Genomic DNA, 12,665 nt, shown 5'->3' on the forward strand with positions numbered 1-12,665 from the left:
GTTGCGCATGCGCTATAGGGCCAGCCGGGTTAAGGTAACCGCCGCCATCGCGCTTCGGCTGTTTTTGAGCTGTTGCCGTCATGACGAAGCTGAGCAAGGAAGCTAAGCAGAGACTGCAGCACCTCTTCAAAGGTGGCCAGCTGGCCATCCGTTGGGGCTTCATCCCTGTGGTACTTTATTTAGGTCAGTGCGGAGGGGGAGAATCGGTCTTAAAGCGACGCCCTGCCAAAAATGACAAGGATCTCCGTTACCCGCTTGAGCCACCTCTGTAGTCCGTTGCGGCTCAGATGGGCCTCTGTAATCGTTTCTTGCAACACAAGGAATGGGGAGTTGAGGTCAAAAGGAGCCTTTTCCCCGATGGTTATTGTTGCTCCCTTCGAATTAAATTTGCAAGATAGGTAGTCCAATCGGTTTCCTTCCAGGCAGCACCCGTTGACAGAGGCTTTTTAAAAGAAGAATGGCAACTTTGGGGTATGAAAGAATAGAAACTAAATGGTAACAAGTTCAGTTTATTCTCTCTTTGAAATGTAATGGGAAAATCTTAAAGACAAACCAAATAATTAACAGAATTAGTGCCCAACAAAAAAACAGTCCTGATGCTTACACTTTATAGGATGTCTGTAAAAAGAAAATAGATCAAAGAATGGAAGGATTTACAGCACATCTCTGAAGTATTGACTTTCTATTGCCAGTAATTAATAGTTTGAGGTAGTATTCTGCCTTAAATCAAATGTGCCATCCCAAGATCCTGTTACTGTAGAATAGGTACTTGTGGAATAGATACCTTATTTGAGGTTGATGCAGAAAGGGTGTTCTCTTTTGTTTATCTTTCCCAATGGCACTTTTCTGGATTGACTTGAATTATTTTATTTTTACCATATTTGTTTTACTATATATGGAATGTCTATTGATCAAAATTGCAGTGAAATATGCAACCAATTTATTCATAAGATTTCTGTCCATGTATCCATATATATGCCACATATACATAAAATAACATTTTCTACAAAAGTTTTCATCTTGTTTAAGATCAAGGCTGTTGAGAAAGATGGCACATGGAGATAATTATTTTCATATACAGCTCTGCCCGTAATCTTTCAAGGAATTGCTTAATGGTGGAATGGAGTACAATTGTAAAAAACAGCTAATGGATGTCTTACAGATATTCTGCAAGAAAAAAAAAATCATACAAATGCAGTTTTGCATATTTTTAAACTACACAGAGTAAATTCAGAGTTTGAGCTTATTTTCTGGAAAAATAACTGAAAGATAGAGTGGCCTCCTTTGGATCCTAATTTATATTATTTGTTGGAATATTTTTTCACAAGCTGTGACTGGGTTTACATAATATGCTAAACTAAACCATTATGTAGTTTTGTGAAACAATAGAGCATTCAGTAAACTGGTCTAGTGCAGGGGTCCCCAACCACTGGTCCCCGGACCGGTACCGGTCCGTGGATCATTTTTTACTGGGCCGCAAAGCTTGGGTGCTGCCATCTTATTTCGAAGGCGCTTCCGGGTTTTCGGTTGCTTCCGGGTTTTCAGTTGGAAAGTGCTTCCGGGTTTTCAGTTGGAAAGCGGCGTTTGGGTGCGTGCGCCTTAGTTTTGTCGAAGGGGGGGGGCGGCTTCGAACGAAGAGCCGTCCCGATGGTGGTGGAGTCTCGCGTTACTCAGGTACCGGTCCATGGAAGAATAAATAATCGTGAAACCGGTCCCTGGTTCAAAAAAGGTTGGGGGCCACTGGTCTAGTGTATTAATAAATCCAGCCTAACAATATATCTGAATGAAGCCTTGCAAAAGTATGAATGAGAAAGGAGTGGAAGATGGATGACAAATGAATGATGATAAAACAATCCAAAGAGTTGATTTTTCCTGCTGTTGCCCATATTTGAAACATAAGTGTGCATATGGAGTATACTATAATGGAATTGTACTATCAGTTTGTGTCCTCATTCACTGATTCACCTAAATAATAGTTATTGCAAAATCAAAGCTTACCTGTACAAATTGTTTGAAAATGGTATACTGCTTCCAGTTCTAGTTACAATCCATTCTTGTTATGTGTGGTAGTTATGTTCTATGAAATAAGAAATAGAGGACTGACAGTATGAAAGCTGAAACAAGAAGGCAAAGTATTTGTCTAGTTTGACCTTATCTGGGAACATGCACACTGGGTGAATCAGATTTTTTACCATTCTGAACATGTTTGTAAATGACTGTGAAAGCATTTCAAGTATTGATTTATAATAATAAATCATAGCGAGGATTGACTATAGTGTACCTATTAGTAAGCAATTTTCTGAGATGACATATCCTATAGAGTCTTTTTTTCTCTAATAAATAAACATTCCATTTTAATAGGAAAACTGAAATCCTAATCTATATTTAGTACTGTACGTGTAAATTAAGCTTATATCTGCTTTTGTGAGATAAGTGGATAATAGTGGGAATCATGAGGGAAAGAAGATTAAAGCAAAAAGCAGAGTGAATGAGTATTTGCTCCTAAATGATTACAAAGATAATTGTATATTTGTATAATAAATTTATGATTCATATTTAAACAATAAGTATGTTCTGGGTAACAGTTTTACAATATACATTAAAACTACTAGTTATTGAATCTGGATACAGAATTATATTTAGATGAATTTTTACTGAAATATTCCTTTCATTCTCATTTTCATGTAACTTTTATTAATTGTTTATGAAAAACTTAATACTGGTTTGAGAAAAAGGTAATCTGTTTTAGTATATTGCTAGAATATTCAAAATTTTCAAATGAGAGGATAAAGCAAGCAAATTTAATAAATATTTTTATTTTGTTGGCAGTACATGTTTTTTGCAGTCTCACTAAGCAAATAGCTTAACTTGCTAGTACTTAAGACAGCTCTTTTCTGCTTCTGCTCAACAGCAAATAAAATCCTATTTATTAGTAAAAATAGAATCTGTTCATGGTTATAGATATAATGACAAGAGGTCTTTTAATATTCTTCATTCCCACATAGATATGTATTGTTAAGCATATAATAGGAGGATTTATACAACAAGTAAGCCACAATATTTGAGTTTGGTCACTTGTTAAATGCAGTATGTGAACCTAATCTATGGAATATGGGAAAGGTACAAGATAGTGATGCATTCACTATAATCCGTGGTTAATTAACCAACAAATATATTTTATATTATGTAAAGAAGGCCATTAATATTTTCATAAAATTCACAATTTTTTTATTGTAAATAGGTTTTAAGAGAGGTGCAGATCCTGGAATGCCTGAGCCAACTCTTTTGAGGTATGTGATTATTTTTAAACCTCCTGTAAAGTACTGTAGGCTGCAATGTATATTACCCATGGATTGTTTTATGAAGTTCTGTGATGTTCTGTTAATGTAAAATTGTATAAAGTTTTATTAACTTCACATTACCTAAAATTTTGCCTTGGCACCTACTTTAGGAATGAGCATGCCCCTGAAATCTCAAGGACTCCCATTCTGATGATATTATGGAGAGCATTAAAGCCCTTTTGCCAGGCTCTGGTTAGGGTAACTGAAGCCCCTTACCCATTATGTGATAAGTCTTTCTGTATTGCTGGCCGGATTAACAATTTTGTTCATTTATGGAATAGTTTTATTTTGTCTTGTTAGTAGCTGTCTTATACTAAAGCCACTCAGAACCAGTATCAGTAACATCTACATTGGATAAATAAAATAAAAATAAACTTAAAACTCTATACTCCTGGATAGACATAAGACAAATAATCTGCAACTATTAGTTAACTTTACTGGTAAACACTTTGCTAATTAAAAATTACTGGAAAAAAATAATATAAAACCATACGCTTGTGATTACTAATCCTATGATTTATTTTAATTGCTAGATTATAGAATTTCAGGAAAAGTATTTGATAACACTGCTTCTATATTTATGATAGAAAGCATTACATTGTAAAGCTACTGATATGAGCTACATTTTCACCAGTACATAAAAGAATTTTCACCTTTGGAATTATAAAAGTTATCTAAAACTTTTTATCAATTTTATTATTATAAAAACAATTTGCAATTTAGTACAGCCTATGGTCTAAATGTTTAAAACTACTATAATTAAGTTACATTTTATTTCATTTATTTCAAATAAATCTTCACATGGTAGTCTATTCAATTTTATATGTTGTCATATGCCTATTATATTTTAAATATGTTGCATGTAATCTGTTAAATTTGAAATGATTGTTTCTGTGGAATATTAATCTTACCTCAGATTTAAATAATTTAAAATGATTTAACAGACATGTAGGTTTTTTTCTCTAAATTATCAGTGATCAAATTGAGTCCTTAATTCAGAAAAAGCTTCATTTAAATTAATATTAACATGCTCATAATTTTGTAAATTGAGTTTATATTTAAATTGTGTATAGAAGCATGAATTCAGCATACTTAAAATATATCTGGCATTTGGTTTAAAAAATAAAGGTTATCACACATTTGTTTTTTCTTCTGTTTAATTATGTCTAATTCTTCAAAGTTACCAAGACAAATCTCTGCAGTTTTCTTGTTGAGGTTCTTCAGAAATGGTTCCTAGAGTTGAGAGAAAGTGATTTCCTTACAGAAACTTATACAGTGTCAACATTCATCCAGTCAATTAAAGTGTAGATCAAAAAGTAAAAAAAAAAAGTTTAAAAGGTGCAGTTAAAAACAAGGCATGTTTAAATAAACAGCTGAGAGGAAAAGATGGAAGACCCCCCCCCAACCCTCCAATCGCACCTACCTTGAATTGCAATCTTCAAGATCTCTCTTCTCAAAGATCATCCAAGGGTTGTATTGGGTCATTCCTAATTGCTCCCATTCAAATCTGGGGGCCAAACAGCTAGCTTTGGCAGCATAATCAAGTGTTTGTCAACAGAAAAAAAAGATTGCCTGCTTCTTAGCACATAATCTTGGAGATGTCTACATGCTTTATTATGCTGTCTTAGAATAATAAAGGTTTGATAATGTATATTCCCATTGTTTTGAAACAAAATGAATTCATTGGAAGTTACTTAGAAATCACATAATGCTACAGTGATTAAGTTGCTGGACATGGTATTTACATATTGTAGCTGTTTCAATCTCACTGATAGATTTTATTCTTTTTTTCCCTTCTTCTAGTCTACTTTGGGGCTGAAGGAATTAATCAATGTATTTTGAGAATGTGCTTTTGAAGATGGATACATTCCGGAGACTAGAAGGATACTTACTGCAATTTTACTGTCCAGCTGTTTTAACTGATAACATGTAAATGACACTTTTGTTGGTGTAATGTATTTATCACATTTCTACTGGAATAAATATTTAGATTTTAAAAATCTAGTGGATTTTTTTTTTCAGAATATAGCATGCTGTGTCTCTTATCTGTTTCAAGATGGGTGGGTATATTTAATCAGTTGTCAAAATCACTGATGAATTTGATTGAATCTTGCCTTTATATTAATTAGAATCTAAAATGTTAATTTTTTCCCCAACATGGGTTGAGAGCAAGGTTTTAATTTTAATACCTGAAGGAAAATAATGTAATATATAATACTTTATATCTGTGCTTCCAAAACTTGGATAAATTACCCAAAATTGGATAAAATTGTTTTTTCTTTAGGTAATACAGAAGCTAATTACCCAGTCACAACAGGGACATTTAAATTGACTTAAAGTATTTTATCTATATTAAGCAAAAAGAAATTTCTGATAAGCATTACTGGGCAATAAAGGGAAAAGTTTGGGAAGTGCTACCTTAAGCTAATATAATTGATTTCAGTAATGTTAACAAGTCCACTGAACTCATTTGAGAATCCTAACATAATCCTTGGCAAAATTATTGACTAAAGAAATTTTTGATTTTCTGGAATATTGGAAGTTGTGGCATAAGTCTAAATGATCAAATTGCAAGAAAAGTTATTTTTTTCTGATCTTTCCACCTGCGTAGCATTAGTGCAGGCCAGGCTCAAACAATTTAATAAAGAGAGGCCAACCTGATAAATAAAAATAATGTTAGGTCACAAATAAATATTTGGCACGTTAATCTCTACATTTGGCGCCTAGTGAGGATGCAGTAACACTGAAGTTGACAGCAGACAAGAGGCCCAAAGGTCTTTAAACCAGAAACTATTGCTACATGGATAAAGTTACTTGCAGATTATATAAAATTGGATAGGATATCTGTTATCCAAGGGATAGAAATATTTGTACTGAACGTGAAGAGCTTGTAGAAATTGGCTAAAAATAACAAAAGCTTAAGCCAGATTGTGGATAGTTTATGAGCCAAAAATTTAATGTGGCTGCAAGAAAGGGTAATTTTATTCTGCATTAACAGAAATATAATTGTTGGCTGCAAGAAGTAATGATTCCACTTTATTTTATATTGGACAGATTGTTTGGTACTGAGCACTACAACCCGAGGCAGATTCAATCTTGGAACATGTTCTGTGAATGGTAATGGAGCAGGGGACTAGAAATCAAAATTATGAAAAAAGATTATAAGAAAAGATGGTACGATGATGGTATATAATAGCAGTCTTTAAATATTTCAAAGGATGTCACGTAGGAAAAGGTCAGGACTAGTTTTTTCCCTTCTGAAATATGGGATAATAGATTTAAATTACAGGAAGGTAGATTTTGATAGAATGTTATAAGATTAAAAAAAGTGCCGTTTCAAAGTGGAAACAATTACCAAGACAGATAATTTGTTGCTTTCAATCAACTCTGTCATTCTATGAAACATCTATTGAAATAGTTCCAGCATGGTTGAATGAAAACAGGTTTGGCAAAAAATGATTTATGCTAGATAGTTGGTGACTACAAGGCTTCCCTTTGAATGTCACTTTTGGAATGACAATGTAGCATAAAGGACTTAATATTTAGAATTTCAAGGTGGAAATGGTATAGGTCTACAATATAATTGCCATGCATTGAGATAAAGTTTGCTTCCAATATAAACTTGCAAGATTTTTTTATTTTAAAAAATATTTTAATATATTAAATTGATTCATAAAAATATAATTATACATTATTTAGTAAAGTTAAATTAAGTTGAAGTCAAATTATTAAAATATGTAATAAATATATTAAATACCATAAATAAGTTACATCAATATCATAAATAAGTATACATCTAAAAAATAAATTCTCTCAGGAGAACAACCATGACATCTGTTTCAGATGTGGATATTTGATATGTCTCATTTCAAGCATTCAGGCATTACAGTTAACTCATTATAGAAGGCGAATAACTCTTGAAGTGGTCTCCATAAATAAAGTAAAAGCTTGAAGAATAAAGTGCTTGGTCACTATCATATTCCAAGCTCTCTGTTCTCTTAACTTTGCAGCAAGAGTTTTCTGAGTGTCAGGAAGTGGCGTGATCACAGTCTCAGGATTATTCATCTGTTAAAGGGAGGGAAGAAGAAACAACATGATTATTTTTTTGTGTGCAAGAATGTTTTACACATTTAATCTAGATATTACACTTGTTACAGGCAAGAACTTTCATTTTGGTATTTGGTAATTATATTTTATCTACATTATGTTAATTGAGATATTCTCACTATATTCTTTAATAATAAAAAAGCCAATTAATGCCCCAATGTGGTTAGGACACCAGGCTAGAAAGGGGTAATTGTGAGTTCAAGTCCCGCCTTAGCCTAAAAGCCAGCTGGATGACTTTGGGCCACTCACTCTCAGCCCAACCCATGTCACAGGATATTTTGGGGAAAATAGAAAGAGCAAGGTTGAATATGTTCACTGCCTAGTCTTATTTATAAAAATAATAAAGAATATAAATAAATAATATTAATCTGTATTGTAACCAATGTAGCAGTTATGCCCATTGTCATGATTAGGCCAGCATTCCTGTGGCAGCCATTTTGAGAGTGAAAAATCTTTAATTCAAATTTGCCCATTAGAGATTATTATTATAGCAACTAGACAAAGCAAAGGTTAACAATGGATTTAAGAAATCATTAATTAAAAATATCCACAACTTTCTGTATTCTGATAACATGCATGTTGATCAAAGTGATTATATATATCCCAGAACTTAAGATTTGTATATTAGATAATAACGTTTCAATTCCAGGCATTAACAATGAATTGAAGATATGTGGCCCTGCTGGTTCTGCCAGACATTTATATTTTTCAGTATCAATATCCTAACAGATCACCAGTTCAGGTGAGACACAGATGCACTATTAATGATTGCCAAGGAGCTCCTGTAGCACTTATTGATGCCATCAGAATGTTGAGGATTGAATTTCAATAAATCACTTTAATAAATCAGTCAATAAAAATACATCTATTACTATTATATAGCAGAACAAGTGTGCAAGATCAAATGTAAATATTGCTTACCATTGACTTCAAGGTTTCTGCCAGGTGCTGTGCTCCTGTTGATATAGAAACACTTCTTTGTGTAGTTTCTTCTATATATTCCAAGAATGTTCTGAATGCATAGAGGCCACTTGACAGTTTTCTTAGACAACTTTCCTAAATAAATGAAAAGAAAAGTTATTGCTATTTCCAATAGATCATTAAATATTGTACAGTACATTCAATTATATCTAAATGTAATTGACTCCATATTAAATGAATAAAATAATATCTCCAAGCTGAGGAGACAGAGAAATCAGGTTTTGGAGAAACAGATCCATAGGTGTTCTCTTAAGCAATCCCTTAAATAAGATTGCTTTGGATCTCCAGGATTTAAAGCCCTCTCTCTTCCTCAAACATGGATCTGAAATGGTATATCAACTTTTATATATAATTTATTTTTGTTTCCCTGTTATTGCTGGATGAGACAGTTGTTTGAAGTATTTATGAGAGGTTTGCTCTGCTTAGTACAAAATGTTTTAAAAGATATTTAAAAAACACAAATCTTTCCAGTGTATATTGATATTCTACTTGCCTTTTGGAATCCAGGCTGGTAGCATCCATCTTCTTTAATTATCCTTGGAAGGTTAAGATTATTTTGTGCCATAATTTCCATTGTACCTTTACATGCATTTTGCTCCGTGCACAGCTGGTAAAACATAAGGATATAATTGATTGAAGGTGATCTACTATAGTTTTATATGGCTTTCTGACTCTTTCAATTAGTCTGTTTTAGAACTATAGTTACTAGAATCCCTAGCCATGGTAACTAGAAAATGTAAGAATGGTAAACCTTGCACATCTGGAGATATGATGCTGCATCTAGTAAAGTAATATGTAACATTACATTCCACAATGTAGAAATTTCGCAGGCAGAAATCTGGAACATTCTACCTACGTTACTTTCCAGCAGTAAGGTTTAAAATTTGAAATGGTTTGCCATTTGTATTGATAATGGTCGTGCTAAGTTTTACACTACTTTAAACTTCACATAACTGGTTATTTAAGAATTTTAATTAATATGCTTCTTAGTTTTCTTTTTTTTTTTTTACAGGCTATGCAAATATGTTTTGCAATGGGGGGAAAACATTAGAGATTATGTGCTGTTGCAAATAAATAGCCAGCCCCGATTGTGGGAGGAGATGAAAAATCCAATCACCCCCATTACTTTTTTTGAAATTTAATCCTTATTGAAAACACTTCTACTATTTTGTCCATACTACAAATGTTAACAGCTTGAAATACTAATGGTATGTTCAGAAGAATATCAAGCTACTTCTTGCAGGGCTGGAACAGCTGTTTCGTGCTCAAAATGGGGGCATTTCTGGCTGGAACCATTTCAGATTAGAAATATGTTACAGGACACTAGAAAAAAAGCACAATGGATGTACAAATCCTCATCTACACAATGATAATCTGCATCACAAATATCTGTGTAGGCTATATTGTTCACAAAGTGTAATTTCAATAGGAATGTTATATCTAGCAGTGTGATGGGTCTCTTCCTTTTCATAAATACATGGAAATAATTTCAATTTATTGGAACTATTGCAATATACAGTCAATTGTCCAAAATATATTTTCTCTAAGCCACTGAAATCCTGACTGAAAAAGACTAAAATAGTCTATAAGGAATTTGCTTAATCCACAAGCAAATACTACCCAAATAAAGAATAAGGATCTGATACACTGAGCAATTTAGAAGTGCTATGAAAAACAATCATGCCTTTAAAAGTGAAAGTGAAAACATATTTGCTTGACAATGAACAATGTAGAAGGTAACTTCCTCCTGAATTCCTCTCCCATAAAATTCCTGGAATTGTCTTACATACTTGAATGTTAAAACTAATATTTATTTAATTTTATTTTAATTATGAAAAAAAGGATACAACCCTTTCTTATATAGACACCAGACAATCTTGTAATGAATGCACTGCTGTATATCTAACAATCCAGCAAATGAAAAAGACTGCATAATTTTTGCTTCCAGAAAGTATTTTGAGTCATGGAAAAACTAACCAAACTTGTTTATATCATAATGGCTCAGATCCATGAAATCTTATTCAATAATAAGCTTATTTCTGTTTTAATAACCATACGATTAGCAAATATTTTAACCAGTCACTGCTATTAGATAATATTTGTATGTTCCCAAACAGCATATTAAAATGATCCTTTGATGGAACCATTAAACAATATGCAAACTTTCAAGTTCATAAAGAGATAGGACTGGCAGTGCCTATGCTCGAGTAGGTTATTGTATCCTACTCAAGGCTTTGCCTTTCTTTTTCTTGCTTGTAATAAATGCTGTCCTAGGTAATTCACCAGCTTCTTTGGCAAAGATAGGACTCTAATTGGCAAGCCATATAGGTTCAAATCCCATGCCGCGCACCAGGCAAGCTTCATACTGCAAGGCTCAAAGTCATCTAAACACGGGAATCAAAACGACTCCCGGCCTTTTCAAGAAAAGGTGCAAATAGACACCCGTTCCGAAAAACGGAGCATCCTCCTAAGTCGAGGCAGATCTTCCCTTGTTAAAAGTCACAAGAGCTCAGATCAGAAGATGGGCCACGCTCCTTTTTCGGTTCCTTACAAAGACCAACCTTCAGACTTCCTTACCCTGCGCCCGAACTCACCTCTTGATTCCACGTCGCCGCAGTACCTTGCAGCCAAAGAGCCAACTCTGTCAGAATGTTCAGCTGGACGCGCCCGGCTGCCGAAGTGCTGGAGGAGGGATCCTCGCCAAATTCCTCTTCTCCGGAGGAATCTCCGATGGGGAAAGCGTGGGCTCCAAAGAGCAGCAGGAGGGCAGCAGCGGCCCAAGAACAGCCTGATGAAAGAGACAGAAAAGAGGAAATGGAGTGAGCAGGTCTTTTTCGGTCAAGTTATAGACGCTCCCTTGTCCAATTTGTTTTAAACTTACATCCCGATAGTGCAAGCATAATCTTTAGAATTTAGATCTTTTTTCTTTTTCTTTTTGAAATATGCAAGAAGCTTTGTAGTCTGCGTGGCTGAAGGGCTGAATGAGTGGTGCCACATTTCGAACCTACTGTATTTATTGAAAGGCTCTGGGAAAATCCATGGTTAGTTAACGTAGAGCAGTTTTTTTTAAAAAAAAAAATTTATACTACATCGCAGAGGAAGGAAACAGGAATACAGCAAAAGCCCGTAAATCGGAATTCTTGGCTTAATTTATGAGACAATTAAAAAAAACAACTCATGAATATCCATTGTTTTTTTATTCTGGAAGAAAGAACAAGCTTTTGGGATAATATGGCAAAAATACTTATTTAAAAATCAAGTTTATTTCAAGAAGTTTTGATCTGATCATGCACATTTATAGTGAGCCTCATGGAAGTGTAGGGATACTTTTAAAGAGACTTAGAATACTTTGTTGTTTAAAGTAGCTGATGATTTTACATGGGACAGAGAAGAATAATGACAGGTTTTTCCCCCCAAAATAAAATAAAATTAAAAACCAAGGAAGGTATTTCTACAATGAATACAGTTTGTTTAGTTTCATGAACCCAGACAATTGTGATTTATACATGAATAAAACAAATCAGTTTCATAACTGAATAGAATATTTTGTTGTCAGAGTAGAGTTGGCTTTAACATTGGTGTTAGAGGGGCAGGGAAAAGGTTTAGCTCTGTGATTCAATGAAATCCACAAGCGTGTTTTAATTTCTCTGTTCAGTGAATGGCTGCCATTAATTACTTTAGGTTAAAAAGTGTTTTGCAATTGAAAATATTAAATTATGAACAAAATCTCTCTAAATATTGAGCACCACATCACGCTAAATGATACTATAAAGTAATTTATTTGGTTTAACTTAGTGCAGGAGTGCCACACTCGCATCTTCAAAGTGTCATCACATATCATATTGCAACATTCCCTCCTTCGCTAAACTGGGTGTGGGCTTGGCCAGCATGTGATGTATGCAATCACGGGTCGCAAATTTGGCTTACCACCCTGGACCCAGATCATTTGTGGATTGCGAATTATAGTATATGAATTTGCATTATGTGTTAATCAGGCTTGTTTAATGAACTATTGTCAGTTCATCATTCATCCCCATCTATATTTGTAACAATGAAAATAGTTCATAGATAAATTGCTGTATATTGTATTTTGATATTCAACTTATTTATTATTGTGAGTTTTTTTCTTTTCTTTTTATGTTGTATGCCACCCAGAATCTTTTGGGATTAGGCTAGGTTATAACTACAATAAAATAAAATGAATAAAATAACATTCATCATCCATTAGTTTGAAAT

General features: G+C 33.7%; 2 protein-coding genes across 2 annotated transcripts; one reads left to right on the forward strand and one right to left on the reverse strand.

The window, feature by feature from the left end:
• Positions 1–4: 4 nt before the first annotated feature.
• On the forward strand, positions 5–5,342 carry TOMM7 (translocase of outer mitochondrial membrane 7). The gene is made up of 3 exons (XM_026678006.2): positions 5–183; positions 3,242–3,290; positions 5,145–5,342. The coding sequence occupies exons 1-3, from the start codon at positions 81–83 to the stop codon at positions 5,158–5,160; spliced, it is 168 nt and encodes a 55-aa protein (XP_026533791.1). The 5' UTR covers positions 5–80; the 3' UTR covers positions 5,161–5,342.
• Positions 5,343–7,061: 1,719 nt separating this feature from the next.
• Positions 7,062–11,399, reverse strand: IL6 (interleukin 6). Its single transcript, XM_087948099.1, has 5 exons — positions 11,311–11,399; positions 11,024–11,217; positions 8,923–9,036; positions 8,370–8,504; positions 7,062–7,406 (listed from the first exon to the last, which is right to left on the reverse strand). The coding sequence occupies exons 1-5, from the start codon at positions 11,327–11,329 to the stop codon at positions 7,239–7,241; spliced, it is 630 nt and encodes a 209-aa protein (XP_087804225.1). The 5' UTR covers positions 11,330–11,399; the 3' UTR covers positions 7,062–7,238.
• Between the last annotated feature and the right edge of the window lie 1,266 nt (positions 11,400–12,665).

Source organism: Notechis scutatus, chromosome Z (genome assembly GCF_049901735.1).
Source record: "Notechis scutatus isolate UNSWTSFEM ecotype Mainland chromosome Z, rNotScu1.2, whole genome shotgun sequence".
In the NCBI taxonomy this organism is placed as follows: Eukaryota; Metazoa; Chordata; class Lepidosauria; order Squamata; family Elapidae; genus Notechis; species Notechis scutatus.

Excerpts from the sequence above, each read along its gene's own strand:
- TOMM7 (XM_026678006.2), top strand. The coding sequence starts at position 81 with ATGACGAAGCTGAGCAAGGAAGCTAAGCAGAGACTGCAGCACCTCTTC. Across the intron at positions 184-3,241 it reads CCCTGTGGTACTTTATTTAG|GTTTTAAGAGAGGTGCAGAT; the intron begins GTCAGTGCGGAG and ends TATTGTAAATAG.
- IL6 (XM_087948099.1), bottom strand. Across the intron at positions 9,037-11,023 it reads CGGCGACGTGGAATCAAGAG|CTGTGCACGGAGCAAAATGC; the intron begins GTGAGTTCGGGC and ends ATGTTTTACCAG. Across the intron at positions 8,505-8,922 it reads ACCAGCCTGGATTCCAAAAG|GAAAGTTGTCTAAGAAAACT; the intron begins GCAAGTAGAATA and ends TCATTTATTTAG.